General features: G+C 48.3%; 1 protein-coding gene and 1 long non-coding RNA gene across 2 annotated transcripts in view; one reads left to right on the forward strand and one right to left on the reverse strand.

The window, feature by feature from the left end:
- Positions 1-3,878: 3,878 nt before the first annotated feature.
- Positions 3,879-4,481, forward strand: LOC139055344 (uncharacterized). Its single transcript, XR_011511685.1, has 2 exons — positions 3,879-4,190; positions 4,244-4,481. It is a non-coding gene; the product is annotated as an uncharacterized lncRNA (long non-coding RNA).
- An 11,007-nt stretch (positions 4,482-15,488) lies between these two features.
- LOC135918446 (splicing factor 3B subunit 4-like) overlaps positions 15,489-27,159 on the reverse strand; it is a 187,264-nt gene continuing 175,593 nt past the window's right edge. Inside the window, exons 9-10 of the mRNA XM_070533498.1 lie at positions 19,892-20,002; positions 15,489-15,762 (exon numbers count right to left, since the gene is read on the reverse strand). Coding sequence (XP_070389599.1) covers positions 15,554-15,762; positions 19,892-20,002 — 320 coding nt within the window. The 3' untranslated portion in view covers positions 15,489-15,553. The remainder of the gene's footprint in view (positions 15,763-19,891; positions 20,003-27,159) is intronic.

Here is a 27,159-nt window from a genome sequence, read left to right on the forward strand (position 1 = left end):
TGACTTAAGTGGCGAAGCGAACGGTTCGTATTCCGAACCGTTATAAGATTCGGCCCCTGGATACAGTGCTCTATTGGCGGCGAGGAGTTACGGAGTCGCCCTCTATCGGAAGCGCCTCGCTGGCGTAGTATGAGGGATCACGTGGCGCGCTCCTCATAGGTTTTGCTGTCAGAGCTCACTGAAAACACCACGCGCGAGCTTTCCCGGACATTTCTGTAAGTACTTTCGCAACAAGAGAAGTTTCTTACTGTCTAAATAATAATCTTGGGCCAACTGAAAGCACACAATCGTTTACAGTCGCTATCTCTTTACCGAATACGTACAGTGAACGCCACTGCGCGAGGTCGCCACGATGGAGTCTGCCGAACCGGCTACTTGCGTGAAAGGTAGGTAAACGCTGTGAGCAAACTATGTTAAATATGTTCTTATAGTGTTTGTATAACTAAATGGAGCGTAATAGAATGAAGCCTCAATGCAGCGATCGCGTAGATTCGCAGCGACCGACTGCGCGTCTGCATGCTTGTCCGCGCACTGTTTCGCTTTCTCCGCGCGCGCGTTTTCGCACCGTGCCATGAGCTTTAGGCCGCAGAATATGAGCATTTGACAGTATACAAGCAACCATTGTTGCGTGGGCGCTATCAGAGCTGTTCAAAAATAATTTCATTGTAGAGACTTCGACGCCTACGGGGACTGTGATACTGTGATGTGCCGTCGCGACGATTCAATCTTTTTTTTCTTGAAAATTCTTTGCCTTTCGATACTATTTCTCGAGTTGCGTCGCACTGTATGTTTATCGGCGTTCTCAGCGCGCAATTTCCCGCTGCTCCTTTTTTGTAATCCAGTGCATTATTTCATAACACAAACATGACCATATGCCATGCTTTCTTTAAATGTGCTTCTTACCGCTACCTTTCCACTCCACTGAACTTGCCAGTATCTATAGTATCGACAAGTTCATAGACCAAACCGTCATGACATTAGTCGGGCAGGGGACTCGGGCGTGCGTCTCAGTGCGCGTTTTCAGAACATCGCAGACCGGGCGCCGTAGCAGAAATCTTCCTCGCGTCTGTGCTTGCTGCATACCCGAGTTGTTGCCGATGACTGTTTGCCGGTTTTATGTTTCGCGAGCCAAGCTTCACACAGCTTCTTGTCCTGCGGCTATGTGTGAATAAGGCTGACACCGGCCTCCGTTACGTGCGTCCGGCCCTGCGGCACCGAGCAGTAGCCTACCATGTCGCGCGCCTTCAAAGGCAGCCACTACATATTGTAGTGCTTTCAAGCGTTGTAAAGGAGACACTCGAAGCGGGAAAATTTCGCCACTAAATGAAAACCGCAGCGTACGAGGGAATTTAAACTCGTTTTCAGCTCGCTTCGGCGCGCCCGAAGCAGCCGACGCGGCCGCTATGTCCACGTGATCCCTCCTAGCACGTCACGCCGACGGTGGCGCCAGCTTTTCCAGTGGTGGAGCTCGAGGCCAATATTCTAGAGCACTGTACCCTGGATACCCGATCCGGCGCCGGAACCGGATCCGAGGCGTCTACGAGACTGATGTGCGACAAAACACGAGACGTTCATATGAGGGATCGCCAGCCGTTTGTGCGCAGGCGCGAGTAAGAGCGGGCGCGAGAGAGAAAATCTGGGTAGTCTGGGGGCTTTTGCTCTGCCTAGGCACTACGGAGGAGGTTTCTTAGCGCGTGTTGTAGGCGTTTGTCCCTAGGCGCGCCGGCATTGCGGAGTGGGTTTGTTTACGCTCGGACGCTGGCTGATGGAGCGGTAAAATAGGTGCAGCAGCGGGCGGCCGATTTTGGCGACCGTTGTGTTCGCACCTACGGCGCTCGTGCTAAGTCAGTCGTGGCGGATCATGGCTTTCTCGTGCCTTACGGCGATGTACCTTGTAAAAAACATCACACATGTTTCTGTGGGAGCAGTAGCGGTAGTGGTAGAGCCCGGGCCGCATAAATAGAAAATCTAGAAGGCAGAGCGCCTTAGCAGCTGCAATTGAATGCAAATGGCTGAAAGGCCGCCGGTGACGATGACTGACTCAGCCCCAGCGCGGCAGGCGCGAGAAAGTCTGTCCTACGTACCTTCAGAGGCAAAGTTCTGACTGGTGTTGCAGAAGTCGCGGGTTGCGGTAGTGCTTAACTTAGCGTCACAAGTTGGCGGCAGGACGTAATTATATATTTGTTCAATCGTGTTTTTTTCTAACAACGTGTCATTATTTCGCATTATTGGCGTCGTCTCCAGGACACCAAAGCTAGAACCCGGACTGGTCCGTGGCTTGGGGCTCGCAGAGGCCTGCGCGTGCCAGGTGTGTATAAGATCGCCTTTTTTATGTGACCACCCCCTGGGACGCTTCGGCCTCCGCGGCCCCAACCCACGGGTCGCCCTGCTTCCAGTTTTGATCCCCGCGCTACCCTTTGCCAACTGAACACAAGATTGGCCTACAAGACGTCTTGGTAGGATTAAGATGTCTTGAAAATCAAACGTTTACAATAAATCTTCAAGACGTCTTAGCAAGATATTTAAGGCTTCTTGAAGACGCCTTAGAAAAACTGTCGGATGTCTTAAAACGTCTTGTAGCAGTCGTGAAGACCGTCTAATGTACCGCCAAATGAGGCATTTTGCAAGACATTTTGTGACCGTTTTAAAGATGGCTATAAGACGTTTTGTAGCCATTTCGGAAACGGCTATGATGCCTTGCAAAACGTCTTATAGCCATTTTAAAAACGGCCGTAAGAAATTTTGTGAGACGTGTAGCCGTTCTAGAAATGTTTCCCAACAGTCTAAATAAACTTGACGACCAAGGTACGATACCGTCGATTCAATATTTGTGTAACGTAGCCCTGTAATTTGTAAAGCGATTTGTTCAGTGACAGGTCATTTAAGGTGGCGGTTCCACTCCAGCGGCACGAGCCCCGCGTTTTCAGTACTTTTGGAGCAACCGTGGCGGCTCTTCTACTTAGGATATAAAGTTGTCGTATATACCACAACAAAGATCATTTCTTGTAGATTCCAACTATATCTAATATAAAAAAAATGATTAATGTGATTTAGAAATAGATGTTCAAGAACAAGCACGAAATAGATGGTTTTTGCGAACAGTGTCTAAGTTGTGACCATATTTTAGAAGAAACTACCGCATTTACGGCGTTGCGGCTTGCTCTGTAGCTTTACGACATATTTATCTCTTTCGTAGACGCAGCAAAATAATGTTGTATTTTTACTTTTTGAATAATTTGCTTTTGAAGATTGCCAAATATCGCAACTTCTAATCTAAACAGTCCGGCTAGTACATGTTTAAGGAAGCTAAATTTTGGATAAGTTAGAGTTCAAGGAATTTCCATTTAGGACACAAAATTTCATTCATGTACCTTTATTAGGTTTCCTAATAATGCGACAGAAATTAGGCAATATTTAGAATTCTGGTCCTACTTTTGCCCATTTTTGCGGAAAGGTACTAAAGCTACGAAGTTGCGGTTTTGTATGAGGCAATTAGAAACCTTAATTTAAAATCTCAACGCGTGCTTTTCCAATGAAGCAAAAAGAAACGCTGTACGGGACGCGTGAATTTTACTATTTTTTTGCCACTGGTAACATCGATAAAGTCGACGCAACGTTCAAACCGTACCATAATCTAAGGGCTCGTATCTTAAAAATTAGCAGCTATGGTCATTTTTATTGTAATATGCTATAATAACACTGACAAACTGCAAAGAAAGCAAGAAATTTATACTATTTTCGCACTTGCATGCAAAATTTTCACCTAGCGCCATCTATACGACAGCCACAAAAGTGCTGAGCCTGGAAGTTCACAGTTTCTCCGAACGTGGCGGGCCAAAACATTTAACTTCAGGAACGAACGTTTTAGACTTTGCTGCCGAACGATTCTTGGGGCAGAATCTTATAACGGTTCCGAAAGAGAGCCGGTTCCCTTGCCCTCACGTGATTCGTCAGAATAGTGGTTGCGTCAGCGGCCGTCAGAGAGCGGGCGGTACTGCAAATTTTGAACACGTCACGCATAAGTCAAGAATTTTCAAAGCGAACCCATAGTCGGCCTTGAGTGGAACCGGCGAAGAGGTAGTCCGCTTTGGGTTCCGTTGCTGTGGCTTGGCTGTCTGCTTGCGACCATGGCCGCGCCGCCTGGGAGACTCGCGGGTGGTGCACGCTCGCGCGCGTTGATTATCTCTAAGGTACGACTTCACACACATGAAAACATGGTGGCGCTACTCATTCTTTGCCTCAGGTTGCTCTCCCCGACCCGCCAACGACTGGAGGGGCTAGACGCGTTATCAGAGATGACCGATGAGCAGTTTCGTCGTCATTATCGTCTGTCAAAGGGAACCATCCGATGGCTGTGCGACGAACTGAAGAAGACGAGCAGCCATCGCCCTTTGTCGGTGCGAGACGTACGACCCGAAGAAAATGTCCCTGTGCGTACGATATCATACAATAAAGAACCAGCTTTCAAAATTTTCGCACAACTGTTGGTGATGGGGCTTCAACTGTTGGTGATGATCCTTTGATTCGACTGTAAACAATTTTTAACGCGTGGATTATTGCTTGGCGACGAACAAATTAAGAAACGGCAATATTATATTGCCTAATGCTCAATAAAAGAATATGTCAACATGCGACGACAATTGAAAGCTCTCAGGACAATATTTAAATAATAGTTCATATTTATTGAGCAAGAAGAAGCATTACGCAATTCTTACCTCGTCATATGATGACGTACACTTCAGAGGCGGCACCCTCTGGTTTATTGGTCGTGTACTCCCTGTCTTCCACCTCAGGCTTGAGAGTGGCCTATTTAGTGACGTAAGTGGTAAGGCGAACCGGTTCGCATTGGGAACCGTTATAAGATTCCGGCAGTGGGCTCCCCACAATGCCTGTCAATCGTCCTGAGTAGAAGAACCACTCCCAGAGGCATGGCCAAGGCCCCAAGACATGCTCTTGTTTCCTGCTTTTGTTGGGCTAGTACGTGCATAGCAACCATGGTGAAAGCACGTGCCAGCTAAGCATAAGAGCCGCTTGCGTGGCCGAAGAAGGGAGGAGGCCTCGCCTATGGTGCGCTAAAATTCCTCCGTGAAACTTTTGTTCAGTTGTCGACTTTGTAGGTGGTGCGATTACGGTAACACAATAAAGGAATCTTTCCCGTCTCTTTTTTCTTTGGCTGACACAACGCATTGGAATGGAGTTGTATTGACATGTGTACACCTGTGACCGCTTTTCACTGAACGCAGGACGCGCCTGCATGTATCGGAAGTTTCTCGAACGTTATCGATGCTTTATCCGTTGTCTGTTGTCACCGGCGCTTATGTAATCTGATTGTATGAACTACAGAAAAGCACGCATGTTGTAGTACTCAACGCGCAGTAAGACGAGACTGTAGAGAACGAATTACACCTCATCCACACCACGTGTTGTCACCCTTTAGTCTGGGCCAGTATTTTGTAGCGAAGCCTTTCCGATGATAATGCATTTTCGTGCTTTTCGTGCTTGGTCAGCGGTGTTGGATCTGGAGGACAATCTTACACCGCTCTCTCCCAGTTATTGGATCTTGCCGTTGAGTGCGGGAGTTGGCCGACGTTGAGGAGGACCTTGAGATGAAAACTGGAGATTTATTTACATTATTTACAGTAAACACATGAAGTAAGCCGACAGTAGATCGGACGCTGCGGCCCATGGCAAGAAGCCCGAAAGGGTTGAATGAAGGAATGCTTCTCTCGGCTCCCTGTCTCCCCTTCGGTGCCTCGAGGTCACGTCCTTTTCGGCGAATCGTCGAGCCCGCTCAGGTGTCGCCATTTTCCTGAAATGGTAGGCGCCCATGCGAGTTCAGTCATATACGGCGGGAGGGGGGGGGGGGGGATTGCTCCAAGGGCTCTTCCGTAGAAAGGGTGACTTGCCACTGGTGTTGCCTCGCGGCTTGCAAGCACACTCACAATAGGCAGATGGGGGTTCCGAGGACTTCACGGTGACTTGCCACTGGTGTTGCCTCGCGGCTTGCAAGCACACTCACAATAGGCGGATGGGGGTTCCGAGGGCTTCACGGTGATTTACAGCCGTCGTCCCCTCCGGGTTGCAAGCGCTCAGCTTGGGAAGACAGGTTGTTTTAGAGCGAACTTTCAGAGCTGCAAATCAGCTTTGCTCGGGACACAGGTTACCTGGAATCGTGCCAGGCTTCAGCTACATTTTTGGGAGGAGTCAAGCAGCAGGACAATAGCTCTACGTGCGGCGCACGAGGTGGGGGACGCCAACTTGTTTGGACGTGTTGCGCCTCGGGAACGTAGTTTGATGTGATCTGGTGAACTCGAAGGATGCCAGAAAAAGGCCCCATATCTAGCAGTCCTTAGGGATCAGCCGGCTGTTAGCAGGGGACTAGCATAGATTAGCATGACGCACTGCTACAAAATACCGGCCCTGGTAGGCATTTTTATTTTGTCGAGCGTGCGTAGTGGTTGCCCGTGAGAGAACCTAGCACAGACAGAATTTGTCCAAGTCATGGGAAATCGCAAGGAGAGTGCTTCACGAAAAAGGAAAAGAGCCGTCGCAGCATCTCGCCGAGCGCGGGCAGCAACTGCGTTTTCACACCACTCGAGGTAAGACCCTTTCCGTTACCGGGGTTTGTAACTACCATAGAAGGGGACATTCGATAAATCAAAGCAAATCAGCAATTCCAAAAAAGTGTTTTTTCCATTTGCGTTGGAGAGCTGATTCTTTAGTTTAGACATAATCGTCGTGAAGGAAGGTGAGCAACACGACATAAAAAGGCCGTGGTGAAAGCCTTATCTTGTAATTCTGGCGATGACCGGCTCATTTGTGGCGGTAGGCTTTTAGCATACATGGTAAGGCAGTGAGCTTTGACGGGCTATGAGGTGCCTCCTATTGTCTGGTTGTTTCGGGCTTTGTATCATATGCAGCCGGTTTACATCAGCTATGGCAGCGTTGTCGACACCATATTTGTGCATCTGGTGCAAGTGCATATACCGCACATATCAGGGGCAGAACAAGAATTTTGTCAAGTGTTGATTGAATTATCCAGACGAAATGATGAAGTAAGAAGAGTACTGTTTCATTTTTTCAGGAAGGAAGGATCGCAGGAGAGCAGTGAGCAACAGCGAAGTGCAGCCTGCACTCCGTCCTTGGAAGACAATGGCACTACCATAGACGATGGCACAACGGTCGAGTACTGGGATAGTTTTGGCATCGGTGAAGAGCCTCTGCCGGACCTGAGTATTGAGTCAAGCTTCGCGTCAACTCAGCCAGAGGAGCCGAACATCTCCGGGAGGCGAATCGTGTCACTGAGTCATTTTGTAGATGCTGTTCGGAGTCTCGACAACCACATGTGCCCCAAGTCGACTGGTTGCTTTGTATTTGTGAAGGAACGCAGAGTGGGGCTGTGGTCAGAGCTTATGTTTTCCTGCACTGAAATCAAGAAGTTGACGACCGACCCCGTCCCAGAACCAACGTCCCTCACCGACAAGACAACATTAGGGATCAACGATGCTGCCGTGTGGGCTTTTATGAGCATCGGATCTGGCCACTCGCAGTTCGAGGAAGCGATGTCAATCATTGAAGTTCCCGTTATGAGCAAAGGGGTTTTTCTACGTTGAGAGGAATCTCTTGGAAAGGTAAAGTTATTTACACACACGTTTCTGTTTTTATGCGGATTTGGAGTGCAGTTGTTAGAAGAACTAACATTACGTTGCAGCTGTGCGAAGCATTTAAAGATACGGCATAGTGCACATCCCCCCATTCGATCTTTAATCGTTGAATCTAAATGTTCCTGGCGCAATTACAGGATTGCCACTATGGCAGCAAACCTGCAGTTGATATGTTTATCCATGCACGCAGGGGTCACGTTACGAAGTGTAACGCCGGCATTGTGAAATGTTTTGAGCTCATAGTCTGGTGCAATTTTACTTTGTTTCAGTGCTGGAAAGCCGTTCTTCTGGACCAGATGATAAAAGCAGGCAAGGAAGAGAAAACACTCGCAGAAGAAGCCGGGGATTTTTGTGAAGATGGCGTAACCCCCCACATCACAGTGATTGTCGATGGTGGTTGGTCGCATCGCAGTCACGGACACCGGTATTCCGCCAATTCTGGTGTGGCTGTTATTATAGGAAAGCTTACTAAAAAGCTCCTATACTTAGGAGTGAGAAACAAACTGTGCAGCACATGTGAACACTACGCCAGGACGGGCAAGGAGAAAAAGGAGCATCTGTGCTATAAGAATTGGAACGAAAGCTCAGGTGCAATGGAGTCCGATATTATTGTTGAAGGCTTCCAGAGGAGCGTCGAAATGCATGGTGTCGAATATCGGAGGTTCATAGGGGACGGCGATTCTTCAGTCTTGCATCAGATCCTTACAAAGGTGGAATATGGCCGTTTTGTAAAGAAGAGGGAGTGCGCGAACCATGTAGTGAAATGCTACACCACTCGCCTCTACGCTATTGCTAAAGAAACGAAAGGAAGTTCAGCCTACCTAAGTGGTCCCAGAATTAAGCGCATAAAGAATGGCGCACGGAAGGCTATCAAGCATTATGCTAACATTCTGCGGGATGTGCAGGGCACTGCAGAAGAAAAAGATGCACAGAAAGCAGAACTCGCCTTAGAGCTAGCTGCCGACCTCATAAATGGTCCAAAACATGTGTTTGGGTGCCACGACAAATGCAAGAGCTATTTTTGTGATGGCACCAAAGGCGACAACGTTTATGAGAATATGCCTAAAGTCCTCCAGCTGAAAATAGTGACCGCCGCCAACATAACTGCGGAAAAAGCTGGCCGTCTTGTCACGAACGACACCAGTAACCTTGCCGAGGCAGTAATGTCACTGGTAGCCAAATTATCTGGAGGAAAGCAGATAAACAGGTGTCAGAAAGGCTCGTATGAACACCGATGTTATGGAGCTGGGCTCAGCTTTCAGCTGGGGCCCCACTGGCATTGCGCTACAACCAAGGCGGTCACCTGCAAGAGTCCTGCAGCCATCTTGAAGCGCTACGCAAACAAAAAATTCTGTCAGAAGGCTAGCAAAGAGTCTCTGAGGCGAAAACTATTTGAGGAAAATGGCCACCTGCAGCGTCGGCGCAAGGAATCCAAGATGAAAGACTCAAGGTCCCATTACGGCCCCAACTGTCAGAAACCCGATATGCCGCTTGAACAATTCTCGGAAAAAGAAGCAAATATATTGAAAAGCCTGCAGGTGGACAAAAAACGAAGGATTGAGATTGAGGAGCACACCAGAGGTCAAGCAGACAATTGCACGTGGCATGTAGAAAGGCAAATGCGTCTAACTGCATCCAATTTTTACGCTGTGTGTAGAAGAAGAGAGTCGACGCCGTGTGACGCACACGTGAAAAGCCTACTTTACAAAAATAGCTTCACTAGTGCCGCTCTTGAGCATGGTAAGCAGCAAGAACAAGTCGCAGTGCGGTTGTACGAAGAAGAGACGGGAACTCGCGTGCAACCATGTGGGTTATTTGTTGATCAAGAGTACGGTTTCTTGGCAGCATCTCCCTATGGATTAGTTGGGAGCGACGGTATCTTGGAGGTCAAGTGTCCATTCACAGCGAAGGAGATGGAACCATGTGATGCTGCTAAGAAATTCAACCAGAGGAGCCAAATCCTCGAACCACCCGCACTAAGCAATTCTCATAGATACTACTATCAGGTTCAAGGCCAGCTAAATATCACCAAGAGAAGTTTCTGTCACTTTGTTGTCTACACATCAAAAGGAATTCACATACAGCGGGTTGAAAGGGAAGAAAGCTTTTGGAAATTGAAAATGCTTCCTTTCCTCATCAGATTTTACAGAGACTGCCTTCTTCCTGAAATTGTAGATCCTCGCATTACACGCAGCATGCCCATCCGCAGACCACAGTGGAATGAGCGAGCCATTGAAGCGCAGCGAAAAATCAAGGAAGCTGCAACGAAGAGCAAGCTGACAAAGCACAGTAGCCTCTCCGACACTCGCCGCGACCTCGACTCGTAGGCTTGCCGGTGCGTCAGCTCTGTGTTGAGGAGCTGGTCCTACCATAGCCCACATTTTTATCAGTAGAAGAGTATGCATTTGGGCTGGTTGGTTCATGATTACGAGATAAGATTACGTGTATAAGATTCCCCTTTCATGCAAGCGCTTTTATATCAGCCAAACGGGGCGGTGCATCAATGACCGCATGCGCGAGCACTCAAAGTTTAAAAACGAGCTAAAGATAGTCAGTTATCATTGCATTGTAATGAATGCGGCTGCAAGCCGTCTTTCAAAGATGTGACCTACCTGTCAAACTACCTCGATGACCGCGCACGCCTTATTTCTGAAGCTTTCCACATTCATGTTAGCGGCGAAGCATGTGAAAGCCTTCCCTCTATTTCTCTCCTTCCGAAGCAGATTGCCTTCCTATCGCATTGCAATCCTCCCTGCGCATGCCTAATTCTGTTGATTCTGTGGTTTGAGACAGCGGCGGAGTATATATATGCTGACTGAAAGAATAAAGGCACTTTGGTTGTTAGTCAGCGCTGTTGTCTGTGTCCCTTCAGTCGTCCTGTTGTTTAGCGCTGTTTTTTATTGCTTTTATCAGTGTTCGTGAACAGACGACTTGTAACGCTCTGTGTAGTGACTAGTCTTTTGAAGAATAGAAAAGAAAAAAAAATGCCGTCAAAGGTTCCACTCTGTCTTTCCTACGTGTCGTGTTTTAGATAATGGGTCCTCCCTATTTTGACGCACGTTTCTAATGGATAGGCTCTTTTTTGTCATTGGCACACGTGCGCCCTGGCAGTGTTTCAGTATAAAATCGACCCGAGTATGCAGTCCGCTCACGTTATCAACGGGATCAGCCGGACGTGAGCGGTGGATAAGACTAGCACAGTATAAAGGATAACGCATTGTTGTGATTGACCTTTCGGTCCTCCTGGCGAGCCTGGGACTTCGAGCCGGAGCTGCACCTGCTGAGCGGCCAAGGCCTCTTCAATGGGCACCGATGAGCTGCCCCTTTTCGAGCCGGTGGACGGGATGTTGTGATCGGCTGTTCACTCCGCGACACGCCTCGGTCACGGCTCGCGCGATTATGGTGAAAGGGCCGACAGCCTCGACAAAATGGTTCTCGACAGGGATGAATTATGACCAGCGCGGGAATGCTTTTCATGAGAGGTTTCAGAAATTAGCAATGGTACGGCTGCCACCTTTCAGCAGCACAAACTGGCGTATCCAAGCCAGAGACGCGCTCAGTGCGATGATACTTGAACATGTGTCCAACAGAATTTCTCCACCATATTTTTTTTAGAAAAATATTATCGACCCGTGTGACGCACGTGTCAGCTGCTGAAGTCAAGGTCACTGGTTCTACATTAGGGCGTACCGGCCGCATTTTGATGGCGGCGATCTGCAAAATTACCCTTGTTTGAAGCATCGTGAACCCTGGTTGACATGACAAAGGAAGCACATGTTAGTAGAACATGATACGCGCATATTTCACAACAAGACTGTGGCGCCGATGGCTTGTTTCATGCCTGCTTATCTGAAATTGGGCAAGAACACCGCTAAGCGACCTAGCTTTATATTAATGTACGTGATGAAAGTGTGCTGTGTACCATGGTTTTTTTTTGTTGTACGTACGCTCTTTCCTTTGTCCTTCGTTTGGATACGTAAACTGTAATAGCTGACCTCAAGGTCTAGTTCCCGAAGAGGGAGAAAGAAAATTTTAAAAATGCTGTCAAAGGTTCCACTCTGTCTTCTAGGTGACGTGTTTTAGATAATGAGGCCCTGCCTATTTTGACGCACGTTTCTAATCGATACGTTCTTTTTTGTCATTTGCGCATGTGCACCCTGGTAGTGTTTCGGTATAAAATTGACCTGAGTAGGCACTGCTGAAGTGAGGATCGCACACGCCCTACGATTTGATTTGTGACTACAAACAAACCTAACAGACGATTTGCAAATATATGGGAGTTGGCGGCCCTAAAACGCCCTACCTTCAAAGGAAAACTCACCAACAGTCGACCATTTCGAAAAACGAACGCCGCGGAGATCGTATTTATCGATTATGACATCTTTTGGCAGGCTATTCAAACCTGATGTGCAATTTCGCCATTCAATATACTATTCTAACACTTCACTAAAAGTCGAGCTCGAATTTATTGCAAAAAGTTTTGCATATTGCATTGTCATAAGTAACGTCAAGGAGAGAACATGTGACGAAGCGCACAAAAAGGATCAGCTCATATGTTGATAATGATGAATACATAATAAAACATCAGTTTAGTACACACAATATGCAGACGAGGGTCCCGAAATCAACGGACGAGAAATATGAAAAGGGAGCCTCGTGTCCAGCTGTATTGCGAATGCCCCGTCTATTTGTGTTTCTTCTCGCTAGCTCATACCCCCCCCCCCCCCCCCCCCCCGAAACATGTAAATAATGACTGGATCCGATATACAGCCTTATTAGCTAGAGTGTCTCGTTCATGTGTTGTTTTGCACAATACCATACGTGCCGAGAAAGTGTGATAAATAACATCGTTGCGTGCTTCCGTTATCTTTGCTTTTCTGTACCTCAATCTATTGTAGCGAGTTTTTTATGACCTTGAAGTAAGCTAGGAATGTAATAGAGGGAAAACATTACATACATCACATATCAATAAAGAAGACAAGTGCCTGCTTTAGCAAAGCCTTCAAATAAAAAAATAGAAGAACGCAGTAATAGCGAAATTTGGTCTACAAGAATGCGCCTTTTTGACGAGATACCTTCAAATTTTCGACGTGTACGAGAACAGCATCCTCTCGGCAGACAAAAGCCCACGTGCACGCTTTTGTCCACGGCCTGCATGTCACGCGAAACAAAACAGAGCTGGCCACGCGATGCGAGAGTGCGCTGAGTTATCACTTTCCCTCCTCCCTACTATTTACCCTATGCTCCTGCTGGCCAACGTTCAGCTGTCAGCCATCCGGATTGTCAGGCCAGCAAAATTTCCCTCAGCCTTTTCTTCTCACAACCACGAATAAAATCCACGCCTTGTCATCTACACGTGGTAAGTGCGTCAGGACGGCCAGGCGGACGGTCGCAAATACAGGGAAAGGAGAAAAAGAACCCGACACAGACGCATTCGTCTTTCCGGAAATGTCTCATTGTCGCGCAGACACTGAGGTCGACAGACTATCCTGCTTTTCTTTTGTGTCGTGTTCCTTCGCGCTACTGAGATTCCTAAATAGACACTAATCAAGTGGCGCTGCAAAGGCAACCTGCAGTGAGCTTCATGGTGTGAAGGATTTTGTCATATTATTGTTCAGTTGTATTCCATGTAGTAGTGACGGTGAAGAAAACAGTTGCAAAACTGTGACTGACGAAACGGACTTTATTGGGCGATCCTGTGCCCACAAAAGCAAGTTGTACTCTAAGCACAACGATATCGGCAAACAGTCGGCGATCGTCGAAATCTGATCAGCGGCGAAACGCGTCGGATTTTATACATGAGTAATCGAAGGTTCCACAGTAATCCCTGCTTCCTGGGTGTCTTCCAGTAAGTACTAGACAATTCGCGTCGCTCATACAATCAGATTTCATAAGCGTCGGTGACAACAAACAACGAATGGAAGCATCGACAACGTTCGAGCAACTTCCTATACATGCAGGCGCAGGCACGTCCTGCTCCGAGCGAACGCTGTGCTGCATCGGCAAAGAGCATCCCTTCAGTCATGACTCGGTGGCGTCGCTTGGTGGGGGAATATGAACTACTCGCAAAGATGGCTGCCGTAGTACCCCCACCTTAATGCGATGTTTAACAGCTGTTGTTTGGGCCAAAGGACAATCGTTAAAGTAAAAAATATCTTGGTAGGAAATCAGAACGCGGTAGAGCGCATGAGCGTGCTCGAACGGCATGTTGGGTGCAATCATTTTCTGTAAGTTGGCGATGGTACAAGTTGCCGACTGCGATGGTAGAGGAGGATCGGCTGAATTGTCGTCTACTGAAATCGGAGCTACAGAGTGATCCTCAAATGGGCAAAGTTGGGCCAGAGACATCCCGCGCAATATGAAGTGGGGGGTCGACTTACAATCGAAACCAAAACAAAGCACCGCCAAAAAAGCGAGACCAACAGGAGCTACAACGTAGTTACAATTTTATGTTTGCTCTATGGCCCTACCCGTAGCTTTTCGCTATCCCGCGTGTTTGTTCGCTTTTCGGAAGGGTTTTTCAACATTTTTGAGAGTCTTACAGCGCACACAACACTCATGAGGGTGTGTCGATCGTTGATGGAAGCGCTGCTGTTCCATTTACGGCGCTAACCTCAGAACGGCGGCGCTTGCGAGAAGTATCGGTAGTTCATGGAAGAGCAGACACCGCTCGCGGGTTTCTCTTTCTCTGTTGCATTTAGCTTTCTCTATAGTTTGATGAAAGGTATTGGTTTGACGCGTTCCACCTGACTGCCAGCTACGTGCTCCTTCTATGCTTCCACAGTCGTCATGAGTGCTCCAGGCCCACTAATCATTTGGCACTCGTTCACAGCAGCGTTCAACAGGGCTGCCATCCTTTACGCCGAAGAAACAAATCGCTGCGCAGCGGGCCGCAAGTTTGATGTTTCTGAACGGGTGGTGCAAGAGTGGCAATTGCAGCGAAGCGAAATTTTCACCTGTGACGGCCAGTGAGGAATTTCCCACGTGCCAAAGACTGGATGCTTTCTGGAGCTGTAGGCTAAGCTTGCGGCGTACGTCGTTGAAATGTGCGATCGGTCCCTGCCAGTGAAGTGCGACATGGTCATGACACAAGCCCGGATCTTCGCCTTTTAAGGACCTGCTCCGCTGTGAGTACACGTGGCTGGCGGTAGAAAACCGCGAAATTACGCCAACCGGACCTGTCAAAAGAGCGAGCCTCTCTGAGGGCTGGGTGTGGTTGGGTGCATTTGGCGTGGGCTGCTGTTCCACAAGGTGTCGTGGTGCGGTCGTTTGCCAAATGTGGAATTTCGCGGGACAATGACGCGCTATGGGACCGTAGCAACGATGACGATGGCGGTGCAAGTGAAGACGAGTAGTCCAGTGACCATGTCAGCTACTAATAAATTTTCGTTATCAAATGCACCCTCGGGTATGCTCTCCTTTTTCTTTTTTTTTTCTGTCAAGCAATACGGGGGGGTCGACTTACATTCGAGTTGGCTTACAATCATGTAAATACGGTATCTTCTTCTGTGTGCACCTGGCATCCCTAAAATCTAGAATCGACTTTGTGCATCTATATTTCTTCTCAGCGCACCGACTTAGATACCCTGTGTGAGTAGGTGTTTGACAAAAACCACTTAAGGGACCTCTTAGGGCCAAATGTGCCATGTAACTTCCACTCAGACTCTACTGGTAAACTTAGTGTGTTTTTGGCGTAAGGTTACACGTACAAAAACACCACATTTCCCTCTTACTGCTGTGACCACTCCGGGCAACCAAATTTACTTCAAAACCTTTCAATGCATATTTTTACAAATATGAAAACATAAAAACACACTATGAACATCAGGGCCCCACACCATTTATTATGTGCACAAAAGCAAAGCCATCCCAGTTTTAGCTATGTAGCCTCATGAGCTGGCAGGCGGTGGTGGGGGCGGTGGTGGACCAGAAGGCATTGGCGGTGGCGGGGGTGGCATTGGTCCTCCATGGCTCGATGGGGGTGGCGGCGGAGGTGGTGGCGGTGCACCGGGGGGACCAGGGGGCGGGGGACCATGGGGCCAAGGGGGCCGTGCCCCAGGGGGGCCGGGAGGGTGTCCTGGAGGACCGTGTGGCATGCCTGCACAGCAGACAACGAAGCCCCTGCTGTAGTAGCTTAACAACTTACACTCGTATGCTTCAGACCAACTCCACTGGAGCAAAGCAACGAAAGGACAACAAAATCAGCATTACACAACGTGCCTACTTTGCAACCTATCACACATAAAAGCAATTTCTACTAGGGCTGTGCGAATACTAGAACATCATCGAATCGGAACAAATAGTGAACTTTTAAAACAATCCGATTCTGAAATCGAATATCTACTGTTTGGTTTTTTGAATATTCAGTATATTCGGTCTAGAATCAGTGCAGTGCCAAATCTTGTGTGCGCCTGGGAGCCTCTTGAGCTCGATGCCACCCAAACGAGCGTTTCAGTTAATTTTCAGCCCAAAAGGAGCACTGAGCACAACGGGGATGGGCCGACCTGGCTGATGCGGTAGCGAACTTTGTCACTATGAGTGCTCCTCAATGCCGGCCCAATGCGGGGATCACATACCGCAATTCATAATGGTTTCATAATGGTTTTAGTGAACAACAACAACAAAAAAAAGGCATGCAACAAATCGCGAGCGGCAACGATAGTAGCCACGTTTACACTGATACGTTAAAAGTGTACCTTATTCATACACCAACGCTTGTAACACAGCTAAGATATTCACCCACCCTTAGTGCAAATGTGCAGTATTAGTATAGTAGTGAAGACAGATGCCGCAGTTTCTGCAGCATGCCCGCCATGTGTTTCTATGTCACTGGCAGCTAAGCGCGCCCATCTGTTTCTGCCCCCTCAAAGTGGACATGGCTATGTTATTGCCGCAAACTTGCCGATATTAACGATATTATTCATTACTGATACAGAAGAAACTGTTTCAATGCACGTGATGTACTCAGGAGATGAAAAAAAAAAATCGCATTCGGCTTGCTCCGCCGGCAGCCATTTTTGTTTTGGTGTCCCGCATCTGCATCCCGCAGCAAACGTGGGACAAAAAAAACATGTTTTCCTTTCCACGGGAAACTTAACCTGCGTAATGATTGCACCCCTGAATTTGCGTCAATTTTTGCTGACAAAAAAGTGCGATCATTATGCGAGCAAATATGGTAATAATGGCCGGCGACTTCAACTTACTTAACATCAACTGGGAAAATTTTTCCAGCGGGCATGTAGAGACTACAAGTGCCGACATGTTAGTCAGAGTGTCTACCAAGTTGACCTTTCCAAATACCCCGAGTTTTCCAGGTTTTCCCTGAGTGCCTTTGCAAGTTTCCTGAGCGACGCAGAACTATGTTTTATGTCCAGACGGGAAACCATGTCGCCCGATGCTGACACTCTCTAGTAAGCACGTGAAAAAAAAAAAGGAAATGACTTAATTCAGTTTGAATACTAAGGAGTAGTGTTTATTTTATTCAAAGAGAGAATAGAAGGCAGGGGTTACTAAAACGCACAGCAAATAAAATGCCTTCGAAAAAAATTGCAAATCAAGTCGGACATTCTCAAATACGAATAAAAAGGAGATGCATATAGACGCAAGTATTTTAGAACATGAGCTATTTCTATCAACTGATAGCAAGCTCAATGGTATGAGGCCCGAACTTTGTTAAAATTGAGATTCTCTCGCAGCAGCTCATAAGTCAACCTCACCTCTCCTGGCACACTCTCAGCCCGCGTACGACGCCTCAGTGTTGTGTTTCACTGCTTTAAAGATTTTATTTTGGTTTGTATGAGGGACAGCTGCACCTTGGCGTCAGCCAAAACTTTGTTTTTTGAGCTCAAGCTCCTTCAAAGCAGCCGCAACACGCTTCCTTTCCCGTTCATTCCTCAATGCCTAGGTCCTTTCTGTTCTCATCGTCCTTCCGCCACGCATTTGCCCCAAGGACCATTTGAAACATCTTGGACCCTAGGGGCCGCAAAAACGTCCGAAAAATCGGCCATTTGGAAAAATGAATGTATGTATTTTACTGCCCTTAAGGGCTCAAACCACCACAGGCATATTCGAAAAAGCTCTGAAGGAATGTTGGTACACTTATTAGGCATACTGGTGCTCGTACTGTGATAGGAGATACCGGGTGCACGTATGTATAATTAAGGAATACATACTGTGTCCCGTGGCAAATGCCCCTTCTCACGCTTATTATGCTTCATCACAATACTTTTGTGTACGCCTCACTAATGCCATCTTCGGCTGGTCGATGCTGGTCGTTTCTGAGCACTCTGCGCTCTCGCGGGTGGTGTTGTCTTCGGCTGGTTGAAAGAGGGTGCGCGCCCTGCGTTCGGCTGGTTCTTCTAGATTGCTCTCTATCTTCGATGGCGACCCTTGAACAGGCCCGGTGAGCTGCTGTTACCAGTGGGGCCCTGGAAGAGGGGCTCCACCCACCCTAACCAAACAACCTCTACTACAATAAACATTTACTCTCTCTCCTCCATCTTCGAATGCTCTGAGGCGCTCCGAGCCCTGTTGTCGGAGCAGTTGTCGAGATGGAAACATCATCGCAGCGCCCCGTCGCTGCTGTTGCTGACAGCCCACCGTAACCTAGGTCACTGCATGTTCTGTGACTGCATGCTGGCGTCTCGACGAACGCTCGTCCTGTTGGCGCGTCCGCCGGTTTTCCCGGCAGCGCCGGGAGCTGTGGATAGGTGAAACATTGGACGTCGGTCGTAGTCACGTGGTTTCGCATCTGCCATTTCCTGCTCCAAGAGCGAGTCGCACGTTCGGCTCACGCACTTGTACTCTACCTCTGAGCTTGGGGAACGCCGGATATTCCCGACTCTGCTTCAGGGGATGGAGACGACCAGTCGAAGATACCATAAGTAACATTTCTGTACAGAGGCGAAGCTGACTTTTGGGAACCGGCGTTATGCAATGCACAGTGCTTTCCGAGCTTCAAAGCCAATCGCGAGGACCACAAAAGTGGAGTCAATGCCATTGCTGACAGCGGCAAATTCTTTTAATGAAAAATACGGCGCCCAACAACAAGAAGCTTAACAGTGAACATCTAAGCAGTTAGGCCTAACATTACCGCATTGGTGGCTATGGCTTCCAGCGGATCTGCATGCGAGAGCACTGGTTCGAGGTAATCAAAACTGCAGCGGTGGTGGCTTTGATTAATCCCGTTTCGGACCTACGGGCATGGCAAAAAATCCGCATAATCGGACAGCGAAGGGTTCTTGCGTGCGAAATTTTAGACCTTCTGATACAGTGATTCTGTGGGGTATGTGGTGGTGCCGCGAAACCGTCCCAATTATCGGGCATCCGGAAAGTCGGTCGTTGACTGTACACTGGCAACTCCTCCAGGTGACGAAAGGCCATCAAAGACGATTCGTTATGATTGCTGTCCGTTACTCGAACGAGCGCTACCGCAACTTTCGTTCCCTTTCAACAAATTTACAGATAATTTTCCCTGATAGAAGCACAAATTCCCCGAGTCTTTCCTGAGTATTTCCAGACTATTCAAGATCCCTGACAATTCCCAGTTTTCCCAGTTGGTAGACACCTTGTTGTCTGGATATATTCGTTACCTTCCTTTGGAAAGGTTCCCTGCAGAATTGATTACACGGTCGCATGCTTCCGTTTTGCTCCTCTTACAGTATTTTACGACTCTTATCTGTTAGCATCAATTATTGGGTTCTTTTTTTTTTCTGGCACCTTCATTTTTCCACCTTGTGCCCACTCCTGCAATAGCTGTCTAGGGCTGCAGTATATACGAATAAATAAATAAGGCAGTGAAAAATTTAACATGGATAGTTTGAGAACTATCACTGAGCCAACACCATACCATTGCCGAGTGTTCAGTGCAAAATTTAAACAGACCTTCATTTTTTTTTTCCAAAGACCAACCTGTCATCATGGAATGAACAAAAATAGTTTTTAAAGAATACTTTATTAGCCTGAATTTATTTAGTATTTCTTTTTATGTGTCCCTTTAACTCTTGCAAGTCACTGGCCAGGAATGTAGGATTTATTGCAAGGGATTTGAGTGCACTACTTGCTGGTTGTTTCAGATGTATGAGAACACAATCCACTGGAAGTTGGAATGAATTCAGTGTAGCTGGCCAATTACTAGAATTTGCCGCTGGATGAATCACGAGATGCATACAAGACGCAGTATGCTGCGAGGAATACATCTGCGACAGCACTAGACAGCAGCCACTTACCAAATGCTGGCGGCGGCGGCGGCGGTGGTCTTTGCCCAAACTGCGGCGGTGGTGGAGGCGGTGGCCGCATGCCAGGTGGTGGAGGGAATGGTGGGGGCATCCCAGGGGGACCTGCACCGCCAGGCAAAAGCCTTAGGTGTGCCATGGTAAAACACTTGTCCTAGCTGCTGTTTGGACACTTGCTTGTTTGTAGGCGGCACAAAGCAAGTTGAGTCATGCAAGCTCTTATGCAACCATGCTATACACTTATATTTGCTGCTGACAACATGCTAAAGCAAGAAAAAAAAAATTTTGCATCACTTCTCAAGTAATGAACTGACCTAACACCTCAATTTTGAGAGTAGAACTTTGTTGGAGAAATCTCCAGCTGATAAATGCCAGTGTGTGTGTGTGTGTGTGTGTGTGTGTGTGTGTGAAAGAGTTACTGTCATCTGAAATAACCACACATACAAAGAGAGCATGTTGCACATTTGTTCTGATGAAACGAAACAGTGGGTGAAGAGTCAGGAGACAAATAACGATCCAGAATCCAGTAGTCGAGAAACAGTGTGTGTTAATAAAAAGACAGGACATATATAGAAATTTTTAGAGGACATACCTAGAAACCAAAAAGGTGAAGCATAGATAGTGATAGCACATTATTAAAAAAACTACTGAAAGGTCAGTCGTCTTACTGGCCATATGAATTGCAGTAAACATTTGCTTACTAATTAAATTAACAAGCATGGTGTCATGCACACACAGACAAACTTGAACCGATCTCACTTAATGACCCGTTATGCTTGCTGCCACAATACTGGGGTAATAAAGAGTGCAGGCAGAGGGAACTGAACACTTTGCCAGCCTCTCACTTGAACGCATTTCTGAAACTTGAGATTACGTGACTACCAGCACTACATGCATGGGAGGACAACGCACATGATGTGACCAGTCACCTCGGCTAACCCAATCTTTGCACTCGCCACAGATTACCTCCAAGCAGGGCATACGGTCCACTCATCCATGTCGACTGCCATGCACAGCTGGAGTAGGAGGATGCACACTTGCCAGCTGACCCCAGCACGCACTTAATTACCTTACTGCGTGCTCTCACAATTGCATGGGCGGGAAGATAAGTGTACACATCAAGCTACCACCTTTCTCGGCTCACCCTCCTCCAATGCTTCCCCTCGTACCCACAGCAAAAGTCACGCAATTGAATCTCATTGCATTTGTACGCAAAACAAAACAAACATAACGGCAAGAGGGTCTTGCACTCAGTACTAGTACCACTAATCATGTTTATCAGATGCTGCTCCGCTTCATTGGCCATTCTCTATTGCTTGGCACACAATTCGAAAGGTGCATTCACAAGCAACTGTGTGTAATTCAACCATCTGACCATTTGCGCCCGCAGCAATGAAATTTCGTTATACAGTTAAACCTCGATATAACAAACCCCAACATAATTAAATTCTCGATATAACAAAGTACTAAATTTTCCATAACCTCTTCTCCACAGAACAAACATAAAAGAGCGATACGCAAATAGACACTTATTAAACAAAAGTAACAAACCAACGCAAAGAAACAAAGTCCAAGCTAACACAGTAAAAAAAGAAAGAAGAAAGTCCAAAGGTCAGTTACGCAAAGTTTCGAAGTTCACTGGCGCTGGTAGAACGGCGGTGCACAACATGGACTATTTCAGGTCGTGAGCGGTGCCGCTGTGATAGTGAAATACTGTCGGGTATGACCTCATATTCGAGCGCGCCAATGCGTAGGATTTTCTTGTAGGGTCCGAAATAACGGCGTAAAAACTTCTCGCTAAGTCCTTGTCGGCGTATTGAGGTCCAAACCCAAACGTGGTCACCGTGCTGGTACTTCACGTTGCGTCATTGAAGGTTGTAGTGTCGGCTGTCATTCCTCTGCTGGTTCTGGATCCGTAGGCGGGCTAGCTGTCGGGCGTCCTCGGCACGCTGGAGATAAGTGGTGATGTCAAGATCCTCTTCGTCGGTGATGTGCGGCAGCATGGTGTCGACAGTCGTCGGGTTCCTGCCGTAAACCAGCTTGAACAACGTGATATGTGTTGTTTCTTGCACCGCCGTATTGTAAGCGAAGGTTACGTACGCCAGGACGGCATCCCATGCCTTGTGTTCGTTGTAGACGTACATTGCTAGCATGTCGATGAGGGTCGTATTCCGGCGCTTTGTAAGACCATTCGTCTGTGGGTGGTAGGCAGTTGTCCTCCTGTGGCTTGTCTGGCTGTATAGCAGAATGGGATAGGCGAGCTCCGCTGTGAAAGCCGTTCCTCTGTCGGTGACGAGGACTTCTGGGGCGCCATGTCGCAGCGGGATGTTCTCAAGGAATAAGTTCGCCACATCGGCTGTGCTGCCTTTTGGCAGTGCTTTCATTTCAGTGAAGCGGGTGAGGTAGTTTGTCGCCATGACGATCCACTTATTTCCGGCTGTTGACGTCGAAAAGGGCCTCAACTAGTCTATCCCGATCTGCTGAAATGGTCGGCAAGGAGGCTCGATCTGCTGTAGTAATCCCGCTGGCCTTGTCGGTGGTGTCTTGCGTCCCTGACAGTCACGGCATGTCTTGACGTAACGGGCAACGTCAGCGGTGACACGTGGCCAGTAATACTTATTCCTGTATCCTTGATAGCGTCCAGGAGAATCTGAGGTACCCAGCGGTCGGATCGTCATGTAGCGCATGGAGTACTTCTGGATGCAGTGCTGAAGGAACAGCAAGAAGGTAGGTGGTGTGGATTGGTGAGAAGGTCTTCTTTACTAGTAGGTCTTTTTGAAGCAAGAACGAAGACAATCCTCGCTTAAATGTTCTAGGGACAACGTTGGTGTGCCCTTCCAAATACTCGCTGAGGTTTTTAAGCTCAGTCTGCTGAGCACGTTGCTGTTCAGTGAAGTCTTCCGCACTTATTATTCCAAAGAAGGTGTTGTCATCATCGTCATCTTGCGGCGGTGGTTCAATGGGGATGCGTGATAGGGAATCGGCATCAGTGTGTTTTCATCCGGAGCTGTAGGTTACACTGATGTCATATTCTTGGAGTCTGAGGCTCCACCGCGCCAGGCGTCCTGAAGGGTCCTTTAATTTCGCTAGCCAACACAACATGTGGTGGTAGCTGACGACTTCGAATGGCTTGCCATATAGGTAAGGGCGGAATTTTGCTGTAGCCCAAATGATGGCGATACATTCCTTTATGGTTGTAGAATAATTGCCTTCTGCTTTGGACAGCAATTGGCAAGCGTAAGCTATCACCGGTTCAAGTCTGTCTTTCCTCTGGTCTTAGCACCGAGGCCTAGGCTACTGGCGCCAGTGTGGATTTCGGTATCGGCCTCCTGATCGAAGTGCGCAAGTACCGGTGGCGACTGCATGCATCGTTTGAGTTCTTGAAATGAGTCGGCCTGCAATGTTTCCCACTTGAACTCGACATCACATTTAGTTAGATGTGTCAATGCTCAGCGATGCAAGAAAAGTCCCTCACAAAGCGCCTGTAGTAGGCACCCATGCCAAGGAATTTATGCATTGCCTTCTTGTCGATGGGCTGCAGGAACTTTGCGATGGCAGCTGTCTTCTGCGGGTTAAGGCAGACTCCAGATTTGCTGATGACGTGGCCAAGGAACAGCAGCTCATCGTAAACGAAACTGCACTTTTCCAGTTTGACAGTAAGCCCTGTGACTTGATGGCCTCTAGTACTGTTGCAAGCCGCCTAAGGTGATCGTAGAAATTTTTGGCAAAGACGACGACATCATCCAAGTAAACAAGACAGGTCTGCCACTTCAGTATTGCTAACACTATGTCCATGATGCACTGGAACGTTGGAGGTGCCGAGCACAGTCCCAATGGCATGACCTTGAACTCGTAGAGGCTGTCTGGCATGATGAAGGTGGTCCTTTGGCAATCTCTCTCGTTGATTTCTATTTACCAGTAGCCAGACTTGAGATCCATCGATGAGAAGTATTTAGCCTTGCAGAACCAATCCAATGCGTCGTCTATCCGTGGGAGGGGGTATACGTCCTTCTTAGTGATCTTGTTCAGTCGACGACAATTGATGCAGAAACGTAGGCTTCCATCCTTTTTCTTTACCAAGACAACAGGGGAAGCCTACGGGCTTTTCGACGGCAGGATGATGTTGTCGCACAGCATTTCCTCGACTTGTTATCGTATAGATTCATGTTCTCGTGTCAAAACTCGGTAAGGGCTCTGGCGGAGTGGTTGAACGCACTCTTTGGTTATTATGCGATGCTTTGCCACTGGTGTTTGCCGAATCCTCGATGATGTCGAAAAGCAGTCTTTGCATCGTCACAGCAGACTTCTGAGCTGTTGCTGCTTAATCATGGGGAGACTTCGATTTATGTCGAAGCCTGGCTCGGGAACTACAGTTGTCGGGGTAGATGCGGCAGAATCCGAGAGGACAAACGCATTGCTGGTTTCCAGAATTTCCTCGATGTATGCGATCGTCGTGCCTTGTTGATGTGCTTGAACTACTGGCTGAAGTTTGTCAGCAATACTTCCGTTTTTTCCTCCGTTCAGTCGAGCAATCTCTCTTGCGATGCAAATTTCATGGTCGAGCAGCAGACGTTGGTCACCCTTGATGACGCCTTCTACGTCTGCAGGTCTTTTGGTGCCAATGGAAATGACAATGCTGGAGCAAGGTGGGATGCTGACTTGATCCTTGCACACTCTCAAGGTGCGATGACCACGATAGCTATTCGGCAGTATCGCTTGATCTTCTGACAGTGTTATCGACTTCGACCTCAGGTTGATGATTGCGCCGTGTTTGTTCAGAAAGTCCATGCTGAGAATGACGTCTTGTAAACACTGTTGGAGGATAACCAAGGTGGCAGGGTAAGTCCACCATGAACGCTAATTCTTGCTGTGCAGATTTCAGTTGGCATTATTAGGTGTCCTCCAGCTGTCCAGATTTGAAGACCTCCCTATGCAGTCTTAACTTTCTTCAATTGCGTGGCAAGAGGTCCACTCATCACGGAGTAGTCAATTCCTGTGTCCACTAAGGCAATGACTGCATGGCCATCAAGAAGCACATCGAGGTCGGTGGTTCTTTGCCTTGCGTTGTAGTTAGGTCTCGGCGTCGGATCGCAGCTGCGTCGCATTGATGTGTGGCTGGTACGTCGCGGTATCAGGTCCTTGGTCGGTGCGTTCTGTGCTTCCAGGCTTCGTTGGGAAGGCGGCGTATCTTTGTTATGTTGTCGAGATAGTCTCATCGGCGTCTTCGTCGGCGGTGGAAGATCTTTATTATTTCGACGAACAGTAACTGCACCTACATCGATTGCTGCTTTTAGTTTTCCGTATATGGGCTCACAGACCGGCCCCAGGCTGGGCCAGTGTATGGCCGGCGCTGCGATGACAGGTAGTGGTCTGGTGACGGCGAACGGAACGGTCGTCGAGGGCTCCACTGAGCAGCGGCGAGGTAGTCGCCGATGTCACGAGGGCGTTCACCTTCCCGAGGGCGCGGTGCATTTACAGCGAACCCTTGCAGCCCCAAGTTGCGGTATGGGCATCGGTGGTACACATGGCTAGCTTGCCCGCAATGGTAGCAGAACGGACGGTGGTAAGGGGCGCGCCAAAGGTCCATCTTCCTCACGTAGCTGCACTGGGCGACGAGTGGGCGTGCTGGCGGTGGCGGCGGTCGACGACAGAATTGCGACATTAAAGGGCCCTGGCGCAATTGCGTAGGGGGACCTTGATGGCGGGTGACGGTGCCATAGGTCATCGATTCTAGCTAGGGCTGCGGTGATTGTGGTTGAACCTCAGGAACTTCAAGCGATTGCTGAACCTCTTCTTTGAAAATTTCAGCAATCGAGACCACGTGAGGCTGCGACCTTGGGTACAACTTCTGGAGCTCTTCCCGTGCGACCGCTCTGATAGTCTCGCACAGAACGTCGGTGGCCAGGGATTGAACTCCGCCGTAGTTTGTTGAGTTTCTGCGGCGACTGAATTGCCGGTTCCGCATTTCGAGTGTTTGCTTGATGCTGGTGGCCCTACGAAGAAACTTGTCGATGGTCTTTGGTGGGCTTCAGGCGAAAAGTTCTTCCTTCACACCATGCATGAGTAGGCAAGCTTTCTTTTCCTCGGGCATTTCTGGGTCGGCGTGGTGGAAGAAACAATACATTTCTTCCGTAAATATGGCAATGTTCTCGTTCGGTAGCTGCACTCGGGCTTCCAATAGAACTTCGGCCCTTTCTTTCCGCACCATGCTCGTGAAGGTCTTCAGGAAGTTACTTCGGAAGAGCTCCCAAGTTGTAAGGGTGGATTCCCCGTTATCTAACCATGTCCTCGTGACATCTTCCAAGGAGAAGTACACTTGGCACAGCTTGTCCTCAGAGGTAATGTTTTTGAAGACCAAGATCGTTTCGAAAGTTTCAGGCCAGGTTTCTGGATTCTGCAACGAAGCTCCACGGAAGGTAGGGGGCTCCCTGGTTTGTTGAAGACGATGGGGTACGCTGGGGATGTCATTGTGGTTGTTGAGCTGGCCATCGTATTCCTGGTTGTATCAGGCAGAAGTCTATGCTCCAGGGGCAGTCCTTGCAGTCTGCAGCTAGCTCGCTGGTCTTGGGCAATCTTGATGTTGTCGTGGGGTTTCAGGCTTGGATTGCGGCTTTGTGGGGGCGTTCGGTACATGAACGTAAAGCACCTCCACCAGATGTCACGCGGTAGTGATTGTGACGAACACAGTAGCAAAACTGTAAATGGTGAAACTAAATACAGTGAAACCTCGTTAAACCATAGTTGGCCGGAGCTCGGAAAAAGTACGCACTAGACGGTAGTACTGTTTAACCAAATGGCATGAGATCGCCCACTTACCTGTCGAAAACGGAACTCAGAGAGAGTGCGATGAAAGGGGAAAAAAACATGCAGTATTTATTCACTTCGTGCGACAAAAGTTATTTTCGTTTGATGCCGCGACGGCCAAGCACGACGACGACAGCGGCCTCAAACTTACTGAAGCTGGGTGCCAGCTTTTCAGCCAGCCCCCTCTTCTCGGCAAACACTCGCATGGCAGAGTCCCCGTTGGCATTACGTATTCTCCGTGCATGTGCGCAGTAGTGCTGCAGAAGTTCCGGGGGCGCCTTTTTCATTGCCGGGTGCCGGAGTTTTGAATACTTTTCATTTGGAATAGAGTTACGTTATCGCGCCCCTGTTCTTGTCGCGATGATTGCGTTCATGAGGCTGATGTAACGCGCAGCTTGTGCCGCTGTCGGGCCTGAATCGCCCCTGCTGTTGCTTTCCGTCTCTTCCTAATCACTGTC

This window comes from Dermacentor albipictus, chromosome 2 (genome assembly GCF_038994185.2).
Source record: "Dermacentor albipictus isolate Rhodes 1998 colony chromosome 2, USDA_Dalb.pri_finalv2, whole genome shotgun sequence".
Taxonomy (NCBI): Eukaryota; Metazoa; Arthropoda; class Arachnida; order Ixodida; family Ixodidae; genus Dermacentor; species Dermacentor albipictus.